Source organism: Diaphorina citri, unplaced genomic scaffold (assembly GCF_000475195.1).
Source record: "Diaphorina citri unplaced genomic scaffold, Diaci psyllid genome assembly version 1.1 scaffold36, whole genome shotgun sequence".
Classification (NCBI taxonomy): Eukaryota; Metazoa; Arthropoda; class Insecta; order Hemiptera; family Psyllidae; genus Diaphorina; species Diaphorina citri.
Genome location: NW_007377473.1, coordinates 380389 through 400290, shown reverse-complemented (window position 1 = coordinate 400290; position 19902 = coordinate 380389). Strand labels below are relative to the sequence as shown.

Sequence of the window (19902 nt, the reverse complement as noted above, 5' to 3'; positions counted from 1 at the left end):
GGAGAAGACAAAAAAAGGTGTTACATAGCATTTTAATTCTACTTATTTTTTTTTTTTTTTTTTTTTTTTGGCAATATTGTTTATCTTTGGATAAGCCCTTAACTGTTGAATTCATAGCGTACACCACTTATACTTTTGCCAGTCTAAGTTTGTAGAGGGTAGCACATTTACTTTGTAAGCAACCTGGTCACAGGTTTGATTCCCACCCAGGGTGGATTTTATACTAGCCAGAAAGGATCTGTTCCTGGGAACAGCTGGCTTTCTTCCCTGTCCTGATCCCTTCTCTTTCCTTTTGGGGACAAAAAACCCTGGGAGTTTCAATTCCCCAAATAAAAACCCTAAAAAAAAAAAAAAAAAAAAATCTCAACCCAAATAGTGTCAATTCTCACCCTTTTTCTCCCTTCCTGAGTCCTTTCTCTACTCGTTTCTTGCCACTGAGGACTACATCTTTTACTTTGTTACCTGCAAGAAATGGGAGAAAACAATATTAACGAAGAAAGTTAATAAAATTGTGAAATCATCCTCTTACATAACAACCAAGTCCAGTTTATCACCTCAGAATATCTCTTAATTGATTTATATCCTGGACATACCTAGTTGAACAAATTCCTTGATGAGACTGGAAACTAGAAACATTTGGTCATGGAATCTGCCTCCAGTATCTGTTGCTAGGGAGGACCACTAAGTTTGTGTTTGTCACTTACTTTTTTTGATGAGTTTCAACACTTTCTTGTTCAGTTTTTTGCCGGCCATCGGCTGTGAAATGGGCGAGACGAATCTGAGTTTTTCTTCATAGGATAATCCCCCGCTTTCTACTTGAGTGCTTTCCAAATCTTCTGTCTTTGATGGAGCCATGTTAGAATGCCACTGAGGGATGAGTTTGAATCAAAAGGGGATGAAGTTGGGCCCTTGTTCAAGGAATCGGGACGATTAAGTACCACTTTTTGGGCTTACAGATTAAAATAAGAGCAGTTAAATTCACCAATTCTAATTAATTTCTTTAATTTTCCAACACTTTTCTAGTTTGAGTACGAGCTTCAGAAATTTCAAATTTTAAAACGCACGTGTTGTTTGTTTACTTCTAGAGAAAATGCGTTTGAACCGAGATGAAATGAAAGAGGGAAATTTTGCAGTGGGATTTTTTATTAACGCGCACGGCCGAGGTGGACCATACACTTCATGGCCTTTCTCTATTTAAATAGGGTCAACACAGCCTTTTTTTTTATTTAAAAAGGGTCCTTAACTCTAGGCTTGCCAAACGTCCCGAATTGCCCGGGACAGTCCCGAATTTCAGGGGGTGTCCCGGCGTCCCGTTCAATTTTTCATTTTGGGGCGTTTTGTCCCGAATTTCCGTTTTTGTACCCAGTAGAAAACAGGGTCTCCACTCCAAATTTTTAAAAATCACTAGATTCAAGGAAAAGAAATCGCTAGATTCTCCCAAATGGTAGTTTATTCGTGGTTTTTGAGGGTAGAAGTCTCATATAATATTTTTTATAGTGAAAAATCCTCATAATATAAAATCATTAGAGAACGTGGTGATTCTCACAGAAAGTTCCCAAGACAGCTAGGTAAACATCATCAACTGATCATACACTACCAGCACATGTGTGACACCTAGAAATGATTGCCCCTCTGTTGACAAGGTAAAATAAAAATAGGTACTGTCCATACTACACTACCTATCAAACATAGGTACAAAAGATGACATCACACCCATCCAATTTTAGCTAGAAACAGCAGGGTATTTATATTGTTGGGCTGGATACAAGAAGATTAATCTCACAGGTCAGTGGTGCACTTTTTAAATTGTGTGTGTGTGTGTGTGTAAAAGTGGCCCCAACTAAAAAAAAGACAGCTTTTGTTTCTGGGCTGACACTTTTCCTTCACATCATTCACTTCTAGCCTGAGTTAGCAAGGCTACGGACTTTGAAGAAGTGGAATTTTTGTCCAACAAACTGTCCTGTACAAAAGTAGTAGATCAATCACAACACAAAGTTAGCACCGTTTACCAAGTCACCGGTAATGCTCCTATTTCTTGTTTAACTTCCTCGTACAGCTCTGCCACTGACTCAGTGGATTTCACGATAACACAAATGCAAGGTTTCTTTCTGCCGAGAGCTTCACCGATGTCCTTTTTGGATGGAACATAGCAATAGGGAATGTCTTTGTCCTCACACACAGCGGGTAAATGGCACATGATTTCAATAGGAGTGACATCTCCAGCAAATATACACAGCCTGTAGGAAAAGACAAACAAAAGGTTACATAGCATTTTAATTTCTATTTTATTTTATTGACATTATTGTTTTTCTTTGGAGAGGCCCTTGAACTGTTGAATTCATAGGTACAACACTTATACTTTGCCAGTCTAGTTAGCTTGGAGGGTAGCCCATTTACTTTGTAAGCAACAGGTCACAGGTTTGATTCCCACCCAGGGTGGATTTTATACTAGCCAGAAAGGATCTGTTACTGGAACAGCTGGCTTTCTCCTGTCCTGAATCCCTTCTCTTTCATTTTGGGACAAAAGACCTTGGCAGTTACAGTTCCCAATATCAAACCTCTAAAAAAAAAAAAAAAAAAAAACTTCACCCAAAATAGGGCAATTTCCCCCTTTGGCGGAAACTCCCAAATTACTTTGCCTCTACGGCTCTGGTCTGATATGTGATATATTATTAATAAGAAGATCACATGTGTGATATATTGGACAGGAAAATCGAATTCATTAACATCAGATCCCTGCCGTATACAGGGTGTGTCAGGAAATTTGTTGGGGAGGGCGAGCCTAGAAAGATCAATAGAGACAACCTGAATAACGTCGAAATCTGCACATTACTCAATGTGATTTCTCAATTATTTAGCCTTATGCGCATCGTGTAATTGTAAGTAAAAAACATGGTATCTTAAGGCTAAATAATTGAGGGCGGAAACTCCCAAATTACTTTGCCTCTGCGGCTCTGGTCTGATATGTGATATAAAATTAATAAGAAGATCACATGTGTGATATATTGGACAGGAAATTCGAATTCATTAACATCAGATCCCTGCCGTATACAGGGTGTGTCAGGAAATTTGTTGGGGAGGGCGAGCCTAGAGAGATTAATAGAGACACCCTGAATAACGTCGAAATCTGCACATTATACTCAATGTGATTTCTCAATTATTTAGCCTTATGCGCATCGTGTAATTGTAAGTAAAAAACATGGTATCTTAAGGCTAAATAATTGAGAAATCACATTGATTGATCTCAGGTACCATAAGCGTTGTACAAAACAATACAGTTCACATGACTGTTTTACTGGAGGGTTTTTAAGAAAGAAGTTCAAGAAGGAGAAGGAAGCTAATCTCCTTGTCCGAAGCTAGTCATTGGAAAAGTAATTTGGGATCCGGGGAACTTACTGCAGTGTCTCAGTGCCTGTAGAATTACGCTCTTCTTACTTCTTAGTTTAGTGTAACAATTACCTGGAATCAGAAAAAAGGGAAATTTCATTAGATTCTTATTTCCTTAATCAGGCCTCAGTAATCACAACCAAATGCCTCAACCTTAAGTGGACAATGGAAAATTAAGTCCCAAAGTAAGGGAATTTTGAACATAGAAAGGAATTTAACTTCACTATAATTGACGGATGTTCATCTAGCATCTAGGAATTGAATAGGTAAAATAATAATCTTTTTTCTCCTCTTCCTTAACAATAATAATTAGAAGTTATATAAAAAAAATCTAGAGTAATAAATATTTAAATAATTAACATTAGTAAGGTACACATTAAGACATTTTCCGCTCGATTGCTCGAGAACATCAGTTTAGTTCACGGACTCATAATCGGGCCTAGAACATCGGGCCGACATCCTACAACGTCTGGGGACTCAGAAAAACGGCTAGCACAATCGTCGTAAAAAAAAAATTAAAAATAATAAAGAACGAGGAATTAAATGAAGCATTTCAGAAATTATGTAAGATAGTTGGGGAATAATAAAATTATTCATACATATTCAAAATAATAACTGCACCCTCACTACTGGTGAGGGTGCGAGCAAACCATTCCCAAATATTCCTAATGACGCGAATTTCGAATTCTCGTGTCTGAAACATCAATGTCCACTCTGATATTGTTCATCAAATCAAGGAATTCCATGACAGCAGACACACAAACAACTGGGGAAGAAACTTGGCCTTCATTTTTTATTTTCTATTATTGATCTTACTATTATCACTTATTTTATAGGCTGGCATCCGACATTTTTGGACTGGAATTTGGCCTTTTCCCCCCCATTTTGTGTTCTTTAAAGGCCTATATTTTTAATAGGTGTTAGCCTCCCCCTCCCCCACTGTGATTTTGACCTGGTTGTTCATCCCATCATGGAATTCCCTGAAATATTTCCAGAAGAACTGAAAGGCTTGACACACACTGAATATTCTTTTGTCTTCTTTCCAAAATGTTTTTTTTTTTCTTTTTTTCATCATTATTGTTTGAAAATTATATTTAAATTTGAAAGAAAGAAATCAGAATCAAAATGATTAACGCTCCTAATAACATAATATTTTGTTAGACTTAATATTTATTATGATCTTTATTGCTGTTTTTAATATGATTGTTAATTTCTCTATCGCTCTACATTATCTTTTTTTTTGTTTCCCTCTAACAATTTCTTCAAACTCCTCCTATTCCACATTTTTATATTTCTTATTTTCTTTATTATCCAATAAATTAGAACATACCTACCTACCTATTCATATTAATATTTATTTCAAAATATTATCGTCTTTCATAATTAACAATCATGTTGAAAATCTCCTTATTTCATAAAGATTTGGTAGGTGCCTACTGCCTACTTTCCTTTAAAATTAAAATTTTAAAAGACAATTCAAATTCGATTCAAATCTTTTTAAATTTTAATTTTAATTCTTAATTAAATAATTATTCCTCGATAATTATTTTAGTTTTACTCTCCTTTATTTTATCTAGGGGCCAGAACTTGGCCTGTGTACCAGGCCAAGTTCTGGCCTGAGCAAGCAGTTTTTTAATTTACACCTCTGAACACACTGAGAAATGATGAAATGATGAAATGATCACAGTCTCCTCCAAACACTCCAAGATGTAACTGGAGGATTTGACATGGGGAAAAACAAAGAATATAAAAAAAAGGTTCTTTACATTAAAAAATTCTATGATCAAAATTTTTATTGAATAAAAATTATGCAGATACAAAAGAAGAATTAGTATGTTTAAGTTAAATGAATACATCTACAATGAAAAACATATTTACAAAGGAGGCAGGGACCTAGATAAAAAGATGGTAGTAATAGAAAGTACCAACTGAAAAGAAGATAGGTAGAAATTTTCATTCAGGATTGAAAAATGGGTACGGTATTGGTGAGAACGCATAGAATATATTAAAAAAATGACTCACTACCTAATTGGGAAAAAGGGACTTATGAACCTTTGACCCACCACGAAAATGGGTGAACGGCTGTGACATCATAAAATAAAAATCCAAGTCTCAATTTCTTCTTTTTTTTCCCAAAGTGTTTTAGCTTTCAGTGTTTAAATGCCTTTAGCAAAAGAAGTAGTAAAAAATAAATAATCACGTTTCCTCTCATCTCAAACTCTCCGCCTAATCATCCTTATCTTTCTTGCGGAGGATAACAAATCCTTCCATGACCGGTGTAAGTGGTACATAGTCATCGGTGGCCAGTTCAGCTCTCTCTCCTACGGCTAATAACACGGGAGTTGTGTGGGTGTGTACGCCAGCAATTGTTTTGGGTGTGCCCGCCTTGCCTATTACATCCACAGCCTGTGAAATAGAGGGAATGAGAGTGAGGGTGAGAAATCTCTAACCGTTTAGTCAGTATAGCTGAAACCCGCCAAAAAGCGGTAAACAAAAGTTTTGTGTTGCATTCTTGTCACATTTGTGAACTACATACCAAATTTCAAGTTTTTAGCTTATACCGTTCCCGAGATATTGTTAAATTACACCGAAAACCGCCTATAGGATAAGGAATTAAGGAAAGTAAAAAAGTAGGTATCGGATGATTTGTATATAAAAAAAAGTTGTCTGGTTCAACTTACCTGTCCTACTCTCACCGATACAGACACCGGTTCTTGATTTTCATCCAGAGTGACTAACCATCGCGGGTACATAGCCGGAACCAGGCAATATAGCAGATAGTGAGATTTACCCAGGATAACTGAAATGAGAGATGAAAGCGATAACGATTTGACTCTATTTATAACGAATTAACAATTCATTATCGATCGGCAAATAGACCACCACCTAAGTGGGGCCAGGAAAAGTCAGAAGCACGTGTGTGCCTATATCCATACCCATCCAGATTTCAACCATGGTTCAAGTTTGAGACACATATAACCGCAACAATCTTGCATTAACTTTATCCGAAACATCAGATAAGTTTCGCTCTCGGAAAAGGTGGCTTTCTCTTGTCTACCTTCTCTTCACTTTCGGGATGATGATACCTTAGCAGGTACAGTTCCCTCTATTAAACCTCTTCAAAGAAAGAAAGTCTACCCAGACACCTCTGAGCCTCCCAAGACGCGTTTCGTTTTTATTTGAACTCATCAGTTAGACATAGCTCTCAGGTGCTGGCCAAGATTTCCGAAGTTTATAAGTGAGTTACGGGCGCCACAAAAAGAAATGAAATAATAATAATAATAATAACAACTTACTATTCTTAGTGTCAAGGAAGCTGGTCAGAACCACCAGGAGTCCAGCGAGAGCCACCGGGTTGAGAATTTGCCGGTCTGTGTGGAACGGAGACAGGGATACAGTGCCCTTACCCATGTGGGTTAGACCCTGGGCTATCCGCACCATAAACAGGTGACCTGTGTTCTTCACGTGGTACTGGGCTAGTTGACGGAGCATGGTAGCTAGTCTGGAAATGGAAATATGTTGTTGTTGTTGTTGTTTACAAATGCAGGAGGTATTGACTATTAGGTCATTCTTCACCAAGCATCTCAGAAAATTGAAATATATTTTTTATTGGATTGGCATTGAAGAAGATATTAGACAGTTTTTGCAACCAAAATTAGCAGGTCCCTAATTGGATTTGAAAACATTATTTGACGAAAACTCAAGTGCAGAAACGAGTTTTTGGCAAATAACGATTATAACTTAACTCCATACACAAAGAGCCCAATCTGAGGCTTAGGTGTAGGGGCTAAACAGCCTTAAAGGATGGGTTAAGCTTCTACGAATCTACAAATAACGTTTATAGTTCAACTAAAGGGACGCTAATTTTGGTTGTACAAAACTCTCTAATACAGGCTTGTCCAACCCGCGGCCCGCATGCGGCCCGCGAGCTCATTTTTGCGGCCCGCGAAGGCCCGCCTAAAAAATGAACGAAAATGAGAAATAACAGTAAATACGAGTATACTAAATAAAATAATTAATGCATGAAAATTTTCAAATGTATAACAATTATCCCAGTTTACCTTACAAATTTCATAGTTAGTTTCTAATTCTAGGTACCATCAAACGCAATGCTTTCATAATAAAATAAAATTATATTATAATTACATTACACCAGGCCATCCCCCCCCATGAGTTGAGTTTTTGCGGCCCGCCAACTCTCTACCTTGGTCTCTTGCGGCCCTCGGGTGCCCTAAGGTTGGACAACCCTGCTCTAATATAACTATTTAATATTTAATGTTATTGATCTTTTATATGGATCACAAGGAACAGCAAATGTGTCGCACCTCCTCATCCAGATCATGCGAATACTTATTCAACACATCAATCACATTCAGCGCTGGGTTGGACAACGTACCTGGCATTGTTAGTTCCAGCACCCACCAGACCCATCGAGAAGATTGCGTTGTGTGCCACCTCCTCGTCCAGATCATGCGAATACTTATTCAACACATCAATCACATTCAGCGCTGGGTTTGACATGGAGCACAATGCTATGGCGAGTGGCACGGCGCGACGTACAGTAGGCTCCCCGTAGCGACCCAGTTGACCGAAGATGCGAGTCGACATTTCCGATCCGATTTCCTCACCTAGAGCGACCACGGCGACACCTGGTGGAGAACGAAAGTAAGGAATTTTCAATGGCGTTAATCATATTTAAATGCTTGTCACAAATATCGTTTTCCGATTATTTTATGACTTGACTTGGACTCGAACCACCAACCTTCAGATCTAAAGTCTAACGCGTTACCAACTGCACCACTGAGGGTGGAGAACATAAGTAAACAATCCTCCCTGTCCCTGTGCATGGTCATTTAATAATATTTAATAATCACAATGTTGTTATCAGAGATGTGCGAACCGCAAAATGCAAAATGGAAAATGTAAAATGCAAAATGTAAAATGTACATTTACATTTTACATTTCAAATTATAAATCAGAATTTGTCCTTAACTTGTTTAAATTTGACAATTGTCATGCTTTCATCAGTTTTTGCTCTTCCACTTTGCTAAACCTTTATAAACGAGAAAATGTTGTATTAAACCGCCTTAAACGAAAAAATGAGCTGGTCCCTTGGATTCTCGTTTATCCAGGTTCGACGGTATTTTGTTTATCTGTTTTTAATAATAGGTATGTTACCTATCACCTATCGTACATATCGTACCTATGTGATTTCGCGATTATGAGTATGCAACCATGAAGGGGCAACATATAATCTCTCAAAAATTTCGCCTGCGGCGCTGAAGTTTTGGGCGGCGATTTTGTTCACGGATTTGGCGATTATGTTCGCGGATTTCGCGATTATGTTCGCGGGTTTCGCGATTATGTTCGCCTCTTAAATCTTTTAACAGTCTTAATAGCAGGTAGTAGCTACCAGGTATTAGTAGAATAGATGGTATAGCTATCATCACGAACAATTCGTATCAAGAGCATTTACTTCGACCTGGCCAGTAAATCATTTTACGATGATGCTCGTAAAAGAAGCAACTTACTCAAACAGATCAGTGGTGTAGATATCCACTTATCTAGGATTGTAGGTCAAATTGGTACCAGCTAACAATAGATAAATAAAATAAAGATAAATTGGTGGGTAGCGTGCTTCCCTTGTAGGCGCTAAGGCGGTGGGCTCCATTCGTGCCCGGGGCGAAATTCATCTTAAACAGATGAGGTTCGTTCTCGGAATGGCCGGCTGCCTCCTACCTTGTCCCTTCTCCTCCTTTTCTCAGATTTCAGGATAAAAAGACTTCCATTACTACTGTTTCCTCTATCAAACCTCTTGAGTCCAACTCAAAAATTCTAAATTTTAGCAATTACCTAAATATAGGAAGGGAAAAGGCATGGTTTATTTTTTGACAAATAATGGACAAATGACAAGTCCACCTAGGTAACCTATACAAGTATGACCAATAAACCAGGAATTTTATTGGAAATGAGGTCAAAATTGTTATAGGTAAGCAAATACCTACATAATTGAAAGGAACTTAATTAACACCCTTTTGGTGTAAATTATTTCTCATATTTTTTCGACTTGACAAATTTTCTCCTTTTCCTCGTAAAATTCAGTCCGAACATATCTTTATCTGTTGGGGGCCGGAAATCCCGATAGTTATTGAACTTTTCTGATATGTACGTCTGAAGCGGTGAAGTTTTTACGTCAATAAGATTAACACTGCTGTCAAGAATTTTTTCAGTCTTTTTGGGTAGCTTTCTTTTCTCTCTCGCCTAGGAGGAAATACTCATTCATGACTTCATGTGGATTTTTTAATGATACCTATTACCTACTGAAGTACTTCCTTTGTGAAAGATGGAAATTTTGAATTTTGTCTTGAATATTGGGTTTTTGTAGTGAAATTCAAACAGAATGAGGATCATTTCTGATTTTTTGTTTGCTGCTTTTCCCATTTTTACTATGCTTCGACCTGAGTTCACCTAACACCCTTTTGGTGTAAATTATTTCTCATATTTTTTCGACTTGACAAATTTTCTCCTTTTCCCCGTAAAATTCAGTCCGAACATATCTTTATCTGTTGGGGGCCGGAAATCCCGATAGTTATTGAAGTTATTGAACTTTTCTGATATGTACGTCTGAAGCGGTGAAGTTTTTACGTCAATAAGATTAACACCGCTGTCAAGAATTTTTTCAGTCTTTTGGGTAGCTTTCTTTTCTCTCTCTCGCCTAGGAGGAAATACTCATTCATTACTTCATGTGGATTTTTTAACGATACCTATTACCGACCGAAGTACTTTCTTTGTGAAAGATGGAAATTTTGAATTTTGTCTTAAATATTGGGTTTCTGTAGTGAAATTCAAACAGAATGAGGATCATTTCTGATTTTTTGTTTGCTGCTTTTCCCATTTTTACTATGCTTCGACCTGAGTTCACTATATGTGATTTAATAAGCCCGGCACTCACGATGATTTTTATCGCATGCGATAGAACTCATCGTGAGTGGGGGATTTCTATACGATAAGTTCGACTAATCGATGGACTGATCGATCAAAACTCATCGTCATTCGAGTGGCGGGCTTTAGCATTCAAATATGTAAGAAATTGTTTAGACTGTGAGAGTAAAGGGACTTTTCAGTTCTATGCTGGCAGTATAAACAAGGAAAACCTATTCTACTCTATTTTACCAACAGTTTTATGATTATATCAAGAATACTTCTGATGACATCTTACCTAGAGCGGCCACAGCTTGCATGGAGCTCAAATCTTTCTCCTTCTCCTTATCCTTCTTCTCTTTTTTATCATTCGCAGCGGCGGCTGGTGTTGATTCTGTGCTTCCACCAGCAGTCGCTGAAGCGGCCGTACCAGTGGCACTGAAATTAGATTGTTGTTGTTGTAGCGGCTTTAGCTTTCGCCGAATGGTGATGGCAGAGTAAAGAAAAGATACATTTTTTTTTGTACCTGCTATACACCGGGGTGATGGTCTCTAACCGTGTTTAATTGGCTTGTCCTGAACCGCAGTCAACCATCGTGAGGACTTGTGCTTGTTCTTTGATAGCGGAGAGAACCCTTTGAAGAACTGCCAGCTAGCTGGGCTGGTTAGGGTTAGCTGTTCTCCTCCCTGTTTAGTCCCACAGCCAGACGCTAGTCTACTCTCTGTTTAACGTCCCCTAGCCAGACCATCAGATTGTAATAACAGACTCTGGAGTGGAAGGTAACCACTAGGCGAGATTAAACGCCGGAAACGTTCTCTACCACCTAACCCTTAGAAACCCATTATTATGTGGTCAATTTCTCAAGCAAATGGGGATTTTTCAAACAAAAGCTGGGTTTTCCCGGCCTTACTAAGCTAGGTAAGGGTAATGTGGGAATATTAATAACTTGTCGTCAGATTAAAAATTCTCAGCCAGCACCCGAGATTGGATTGAAAACACAGATTGAAGATTTTGCTACTAAAAAAAATCTCGCAAAATCGAGTGAATCTTTGAAACCCCATCAGGTTGCAGCTCTTAAGGTTAGATTGTTCATGTTAGGGTGCCTTCGGTGATAAGTCATTGATGGAATGGGCTTCCGGTCTAATTTCCGAATACACCCAACACCCACCTGGATTATTTTATTACATACCAAAGAAAAGATTAGAAAAGGGAGATTCAGAATATTATCAAGAAACTCATTATTTTCCACGCGGCAACACATGTTTCATAAAATGTAATGTTATTACCAATCAAATATATAAGACCTTGTTTAGACTGCGAGAGTAAAGGGACTTTTCAGTCCTATGCTGGTAGTATAAACAAGGTATATTCTATTTTATTCTATTCTATTACATACCTGGTTTCTTCCTTGGCAGATGATGTAGTGGGAGTATAATGTTCAGAACACACATGCAGGAACTCTTGTACTACGAGTACATCCCCTGATCCGGCATACGCACACATCTTAAGCATCATTTTGGCCATGGAACGGAATGGATCGGGGAGAACTTCAAGAGCTGCTAGCGTTGTATCGATAGCATCTTTCTTGCCTGTGAGAGAATGAAATGATGGTTGGTATCAGATGCTCGGAATTGACTATCAGGTCATTTTCCTTTTGAAGAATAAAATGACCAAGTACAATTCCTATATGAAGACCTAGATACGCAATTCGACACCTCACACTGTATAAAGAAGTAGTGACCATTTTTTTTTTTTTTTTTTTAACCAAATTTTTTTACCATTGGTGAAACTTGACCTTCACTAAGATTTTTTGATCTACACTGGTAATGTTGCCATTAGTCGCTACTCAGTTAGAGCAGCTCCTCAATTGTCCTCACGAGGCCGAGTGCACCCCGAACTCTAAGTACAGAACCGAAAAAACTTAGACCCCACCGGGAATCGAACCCGCGACCTCCGGTGTGCAAGCCTAGTGTGATACCCACTCGGAAACGGAGGTTGCTTACAGTGTTAACATTATCTGAATCTGGCTTTCTCATGAGGTATGAACATTGGTAAGAATAGAATAGAAATTGTCCCTCTTACCCAGATAGGTAATAGCCAGCGCGAGCGGCAAGAAGCGGGAGTAGTGACCGTCCTGCAGTTCGGAGACCGGGAGTTCGATGAGCGTCTGCAGAATGGCCGACGCCACCTCATGGTAGCCGGTGCCCACGTAGATCAGGGACGCAGCTACGGCAGCGAACGCGACCACCTCAGGGGTGGACTTGCGGTCCGTGAGCACCGGCAGGAGGAGGGTGACCACTTCCTGGCGTTTGGTGCCGGCGTATGCCAGACCCAGCCCTGAAATAAAACACGGGGATTACAGTCGCATCCTTGGTTGTTGCGATTATGCATTATTTTGTCAATTAACAATTCTCATGATTTTCAATTTTTTATTTAACACAAAGATAATAAAATATAAAAAAATATAGCGAAATTATTTTTTAATTGAAGAAGAAGGAGAAGAAGAAAAAGAAGAAGAGGAAGAAGAAGGAGAAGGAGAAGAAGAAGGAGAAGAAGAAGAAGAAAAAGAAGAAGAGGAAGAAGAAGAAGAAGAAGAAGAAGAAGACGGAGACTAGTCTGCCTATCAACCAAATGACTATAATAACAATAACTATTAAATAAATATGACTATTAATGTCTATTAACTAAATTGTCGTGTGATAGCTAAGTGACAAGGCAAATGGATCAGAATAACTGGTATCAGTTGTGAAAGATGTCCAAGAGATGTTAAAAGCTCATTTAGATTTAATTTTACTTTTTATTATTACCATGACACTGAGTACCTACCTATATAATAAAAATAATTATAATATTATTCTTAGGTACCTGGCTACATAAAAGCTAGCTACACATTTGTATACTATTACTAAATACTATTACCATAGTATACCATACGTAGGTATCTACTACCGAGCTAGATGACTACAAACTGAAAGAGGTACACACACGAAATGTTCAAAATTGCCGCAGGATTTAGATTAGAATGTTTCACTTTCATTTTACTACGATCTTAAAAAAAAAAGTATATAGTTTAAATGTATCCTTAGATGTTTCATAGATCCGTTTGTATACTAGCCTGGTCTCAGGTTTAAGATCTGCATAATATGGACTATCAAGTGAATGTAATGTTACGTTTAGAATAATAACTACATATATTCCAGAGCAGAATCCTACGGGAATATAGTAGGTAGCTTTTGCCAAATTGAAGAAAAAGGGTTGATATAGATGTTTATGGATGGTTGATTGATGGAAGGTCTAATAGGTAGATAGAACAGTTTCTATAGTTTGGCATGGGAGTGGTAACTTAAAAACAAGGCAAGTTTACCAACCTTGCCTATCTCAACCCGGTACATAACCACAACCTCAAGGTGCTATCGCCGCTGGTTTTGAAAAAAAAAAAAAAAAAAAAAATGTGTGTGAAGGCAACTATAGCGCTTTCACTAAATTTTAAGCAGTGCATATTGCATACGCGGCTAATTTGAAGGGACAAATTGTAGGTTTCTGAAAAAAAAAGTCTATTTTTTCAGCTCTAAGAGCAATTTTGCAATGAAATCACATTTCCTTCAAAAATCACTAGATTTTGACCTCAAATCACTAAATCACTATTTAGTGAAAAATGTCTATTTTTTCAGCTTTAAGAGCAATTTTGCAATGAAATTACATTTCCTTCAAAAATCACTATATTTTGACCTCAAATCACTAAATCACTAGATTTGCCAACAATTCACTAAATTTAGTGAAAAATCACTTGTCAGTACATTTTGGCTATACTTTAGTTTTCTCAGTGGTCAGTAGAAGAATTTTAGCCTAAAGGTTATGTAATTGGTCTTATTGGGCCCAGTTTTATTGACTTGCTGCTTAATTTTTCTGTATTTTTCTCACTTAATTTTAGTAAATAACATAATTTTTGTACAAGGGTTACAAGGGCTTATTGTTAGTGATTTACTGACAAGTGATTTTTCACTGGTGCTTTCAGGTTGTAGTTATGTGCCGGGTTGAGCTGAGACAGTACTAGGTGAGAGAAGATATTGTTTCTACAGTTTGGCATGGAGGCTTATTTTTTGAAAATCCATTTTAAAAAGCATTTAAAAAACCATTTTCAAAATGTACATTTTGCATTTTACATTTCAAATTGGTTTGTATTTTTTTTCACTATAAATAAAATAAATTACAATACAATACAAAAATACTGGGATAGCATACCAAATTTTATAGCTCTACGACAAACTGGTCTTAAGATATTTTGTATATGTACCACCTTTTTCCATTTAAACCTGTAGTACCAGACCAAGGGCGAAAATCACTTTTTTTGACATCAGGGGACCCCAAAACAGATATTTCCAACCATTTCCCGATTTTGAAAATTTGGACCGATTGCAATACCTACTTTCTCATTACTAGTATAGCTTCGCTATAACTGTAGTAATAGAAAGTAAAAAAGCCAGTTTTTCATGACTTACCCAAAACCGCGCCAATTCTCAGCGTAATACTATCATTGAGCACATAGTCACTGAGTAGCGCCAGCGCAGGATCACACTCGTTGCGCACACCACAATTCACGATGCCGAGCGCCAGGAGCGCGCCAGCTTTGATGTAATCCTCAGACGTGTACAGGTATTTGTCGATCGGGGTCAGACCTCCGTCTACATCCCACAGGTAGATCAAACCCAGCGAGGCAGCTGCGCTTAGCATTCCTGAAGAGAAAACAGATTTTTTTTTCTCATTATATTTCTTGTCGTTCTTGTTGCTGTTTTAGCGGCTTTAGCTTTCGCCGAATGGTAATGGCAGAATAAAGAAGAGACATCTTTTTGTATCTGCCATACACCGGGGTGATGGTCTCTAACCATGTTCAATTGGCTCATTCTGAACCGCAGTAAATCATCGTGAGGACTTGTGCTTGTTCTTTAAAGCAGAGAGAACCCATTAAGGAACTGCCAGCTAGCTAGGCTTGGTAGAATTAGCTGTTCTCCTCCCTATTTATAGTTCTGTTGTTGTGTTATTTATAGTTATAGCTTATAAAGAAAGCAATAAAGCTTATACTCACCATGTTGCTTGTTCTTGTACATCCACTTGTTTCCATCTTCCACCGAGACCAGCTTGTCTCGAGAGAACCCAGCATTGACGAACGCATTGACGAATGTAGACGCTAGATTGTGACGGGCAGAATCTACCGGGACGTCCAGGTTGTAGGTAGGACGAAGCACAATGTTCTCCAACCAAGTCTTGTAAACCTAGAGTAGAATAGAATAGATTAAAAAAACATGGACCTACTTAGAATATATTGACAAATCTCACTCTCCAGTTTCCAATAGCTCCTAGTTTTTTTTCTTTTTCTTTATTTAAAATTTAAATAAATGCCGTTTCTTTGTGTTATTATAATACAACTTTGATGCTCACTGCAGCATTGTAGGACTTCTCAAATGTCTCAACAATCCAGCACCCAATGTTTACCTATCATGCTGGCACCGGTCGCTATGCGCATTTATATGTCATAGCTACTTATTTTCCTCACAAGGCTGAGTGGGCCTCACAAAAGCCAGTGGCGGAATCAATCATTTGCATGATGCAAATTTTTTGACTCCGCCGGGAATCGAACCCGGGTCTCCCGCATGCAAGGCGCGCATCGTGACCACTACACCATGGGAGCTACACCATTTAAAGTGGCTCTTCCATTCAACTACGGGAGTCTCAGCTTACCTCTTCCGGAGTTTTAGGTTCCATAATATCCAACTCTCGGGCCAGACTGTGGAAGTGATCGTTGATATGAGAATTGGTCATGATAATCTGGAGATCATTCTTGTCGGGCATTTCATCGGGAAGTTCAATCGTGATCTGTTGACGACCTGCCATGTATGCTAGTTGTTTACGCACAACTCTGAAACAAATATCAAATTGGATTTGGTTAAAATTTAAAAACATCCATTACCACAACCGGAGGCCCATCAGGGCCGAAATTCTAAATTACATTTTTGAATCTAAATTTCAAATATGGATTCAAGTCGATATAGCTACTGTTATACTGTTTGCACCACGTTTTTTCGCTCCGTGTTTACATCAATTTAAAAGTGGTAAAAAGTCGCGAAATCAATTTTTAAAAGTGACAAAGTTATAGATTAAATGACGCAGATTTCATAAATAATATCGGTTTCGAAATCCATCGTGTGGTTTTCAGTTTTTTAGTGTTTTTCTAAAATCTCTTTGTTCTGTACAACTGAAACTAAAAACTAAAGCTTATATCTATTTATGTACCTATCAAATTTTATTTCTATTTTTCAAGTACCTGTGAACCAATAACCCAATGCCTAGTGAATCTCAACTGACTAGTGACCCACCTTACCTATCTAATATACCTGTGTATTTGTAACACATATAAATAAATCAATCGTACCCAGTCAACCAATACCTACCAATACCTAAATATACACACCTATGAAATAAAGTCAACTGATATCTATGTATATTGTTTTTTCGTTTCTGTGTTCTCTCGGTTTTTTTTTTTTTTTTTTTTTTTTTTTTTCATAACGAATATCACGTACTCTTTACACTAATAATCTACATAATAATAAAATTAAAATTAACGCAATTGTCAATCAAATGGACAAAATACTTAAATATCGTGAGCAAAACAAAGATGTTCTAGAGTGTGATGGTTACAAATATCACTATTCAAACCCACTCAAGTTGAATAAAGGAAAAATTTGGAAATGTATTACTCCTAGGTGTTCAGCTTCTATCAAAAGTGAAACTGATAAAAATGGCAAAATTAAGTATACACCAAGACTCCAACATAACCATCCTCAACATAAATCCTGTGAAAAAATTCAGTCTGGGACAACTAAATCAAAAACTCTTTTTTCTTCAACCCCTTCATCACCTAATGTGTCGAACAATACTCATCAACCGCCTCGAGGTAGTATCACACATGTGTTGTCAGTAGATGAGGGGAATGATAGTCATGTGTCATTCTACTCCCCTACGTTATCTCTATCATTTGGACGTGGTGAACAATCTAAAGCTCCCTCTTCAGGCCCTGCTGACAACTCAGATACGGAACTTCTCGAGAACGTGTCTCCTCCCAAACTACCTCCGCTGTTTGAGAATCCCCCACAACCAAAGAAGGCTGACAAATCGGCCTCATCATCCGTGTCAGCAATTGAGATCAGTACTGCTGACAAAAAGGAGATCGAACTCTTGAGGAAACTCAACACGGAGTTAGTACATCGACTCAAGGCAATTGAGGATGAACTGAAGGCTACAAAGGAGAAAGTCAATCAGCTGATGATGTCATCTCAAACTCCCCCTTCTTCCACTTCGCAAGACTTGCATCATCCCAAACCATCTACGTCGTCCGCCTTCATCATCCCTTCACCCATGAATGTCATAACATCAGAACCGATCATCGATCCATCAAACCCTGTGTCTCCCAGACTGTTGGTATGCGGCGACAGCATGACTCGGGGCTTTGGAGATATTCTGCAACAACTTCTCCCGCAGTATTTGATCCAGTGTCTGACATATCCCGGAGCCACTCTGTCTGCTGTACTGAAGAGTATACCTACATGTGCTGCTGACTTCAATAAGAGGGACATAGTCTTAATCATGGCGGGGTCCAATGACATTCCGAACTTGTCACCTCATACCTTCGATAACGAACTCACTCGACTTACCAATATCTGTAAATCAACAAATGTAATATTTTCCAGTGTCCCCTACAAGTTCCATGCACCAAAACATAATACGAACATATTTGCTTCCAACCAACACATATTGAAACAAAGCTCCGTGTTCAAGTACCTGTACTTCGAATGTAACTTCTACCTCTCCAGGCGTATGTATACCAGGCACGGACTTCACTTCAATGCATTGGGGAAACAAACGTTCTGTGAAAAGTTCTCGTATGTTCTGTCATTCATCAATCTCTCTACTCATTCATTTCTGTTACCAACCCTGAAGGACCCGAAACCAAATTCTACAAACTGTCATTATAATTCTGTCCAAACATGTCTTAATGATTCCCAGACTGATGACACTCAATCCGAATTCGCAGAGAGTTCTGCAAATAGCTCTACGTTTTTTCTTGAAAATTTATAAAAAATTACGCTATCTCTATGGGTACGGGAGGTTCAGAGCCAAAGCTACTTTATGTCAATTAGTACCCCTAACCTCAGACTATTACCGCGCCTGGATTTGTTTTAGGTGGAATTACTATAAAATATTGTTTTACTATTATACTACTACATCTGTCTTTATCAATGAGCGTTTCTCTCCCTATCATTACCTGAACTTGATAGATAATGAACAAAATTTACGTGTTTACTACTACGATCTTGAACAAAGATCTAAACTATGTGAAGTATTGTATATTATACATTTAAGCTTTGGCTCCGTCTACCTCCGTAACAAAACGTGTTATGTACTTTTCTCTGTAAACTCTGTGATATCGCTTTATGTTTATGTCTTTCACTGTTTAATTAGATTCTTAGCCAGGACTGAACGAAATAATAGACTACATTGTTCACTAACAAATGAAAGCTCCTCGCTAGTAGCAAATAGGAGGTGTACTAACATGCTCTCTGTATTTGCTCGCCCATTCTATCCGAATAATGAGCAAAATCTTGGCTGTTCTATTTTTTACCCATCTTTATCTAGTCAATACCCATCTAGTCATTGTGAAATTAATTATCTTCCTGTTCACAAACCCCCACCTACCGTCTCAAACACCCTTCCATCATCACTATCACCCCTAGCCACACCATTCATACCACAAGCTATCTTGCAAGTAAGAACAAGCAATCTCTCACCTTATGCAACTCCATTCCATCCTAATCATCCATCACCTAATCTGATAGAGCTACCCAATCCTGACTTACTCAACATTAATACAAATCCTATTTCTACTGTGTCTGATTATGGTTCATTTAGCATTAGGACTAACACTAATCATATACCTATAGTATCTAATACCCTATCTACTTCCTACTCTATACCCAACTCCTCTCCCCCCACTACCCTACCTACGTCCTATCCTATACCTAACTTCTCTCCTCCAACTCCTCCAAAACTCCTACCTTCTCGCTCAAAGGCCCGCCGACGCCCCTCCACACTGACCGTTCTACATCACAACATTCAAAGCCTTCGACGTAAAGTATCTTCAATAGAAACATTTCTACATTCACTTAATGAAGATCATGGGCTGAGCCCTGATATCCTATGTTTCTCCGAAACATGGTTAAGTCCGCGAAATGTGAACTGTGTAAACATTCCTGGCTTTGTTAATGTGTCTAGTTTCTATCGTCAGGAGCGTCATGGTGGAGGTGTGTCGGTGTTTGTGCGCGACTCTGATTTTGTTCCTCTCTCTTTGGATGTGGATCCTGTGGAATTTAGCTTTGAGTTTTGTGCTGCTACCTCTGTAAATCGAGATATAGCTGTTATCTGTGTCTATAGATCCAACAACCCAGAGTCTGTTATCGACGTTTTCTTTGAGGGGATTGAAAAGCTTTTCAGTCTACTCACAGATTATCGTTATTTAATAGTCTGTGGTGATTTTAACATAGA

The 19902-nt window shown here is 38.2% G+C and overlaps 3 protein-coding genes across 3 annotated transcripts in view; all 3 read right to left on the bottom strand.

Annotated features, from left to right (window-relative positions):
• Positions 1-385: 385 nt before the first annotated feature.
• Positions 386-1045, bottom strand: LOC103512399 (H/ACA ribonucleoprotein complex subunit 2-like protein). The gene is made up of 3 exons (XM_026825789.1): positions 953-1045; positions 705-911; positions 386-462 (listed from the first exon to the last, which is right to left on the bottom strand). The coding sequence occupies exons 2-3, from the start codon at positions 853-855 to the stop codon at positions 386-388; spliced, it is 228 nt and encodes a 75-aa protein (XP_026681590.1). The 5' UTR covers positions 856-911; positions 953-1045.
• Positions 1046-1552: 507 nt separating this feature from the next.
• LOC103512388 (H/ACA ribonucleoprotein complex subunit 2-like protein) lies at positions 1553-4090 on the bottom strand. The gene is made up of 4 exons (XM_008477152.2): positions 4009-4090; positions 3397-3459; positions 2728-2782; positions 1553-2237 (listed from the first exon to the last, which is right to left on the bottom strand). Exons 1-4 carry the CDS (start codon positions 4088-4090, stop codon positions 2006-2008), a joined length of 432 nt encoding a protein of 143 aa, XP_008475374.1. The 3' UTR covers positions 1553-2005.
• Positions 4091-5148: 1058 nt separating this feature from the next.
• LOC103512234 (26S proteasome non-ATPase regulatory subunit 2) overlaps positions 5149-19902 on the bottom strand; it is a 21053-nt gene continuing 6299 nt past the window's right edge. Inside the window, exons 5-14 of the mRNA XM_008476987.3 lie at positions 16045-16222; positions 15392-15578; positions 14808-15041; positions 12391-12645; positions 11705-11897; positions 10607-10746; positions 7784-8036; positions 6684-6889; positions 6069-6187; positions 5149-5793 (exon numbers count right to left, since the gene is read on the bottom strand). Coding sequence (XP_008475209.1) covers positions 5614-5793; positions 6069-6187; positions 6684-6889; positions 7784-8036; positions 10607-10746; positions 11705-11897; positions 12391-12645; positions 14808-15041; positions 15392-15578; positions 16045-16222 — 1945 coding nt within the window. The 3' untranslated portion in view covers positions 5149-5613. The remainder of the gene's footprint in view (positions 5794-6068; positions 6188-6683; positions 6890-7783; positions 8037-10606; positions 10747-11704; positions 11898-12390; positions 12646-14807; positions 15042-15391; positions 15579-16044; positions 16223-19902) is intronic.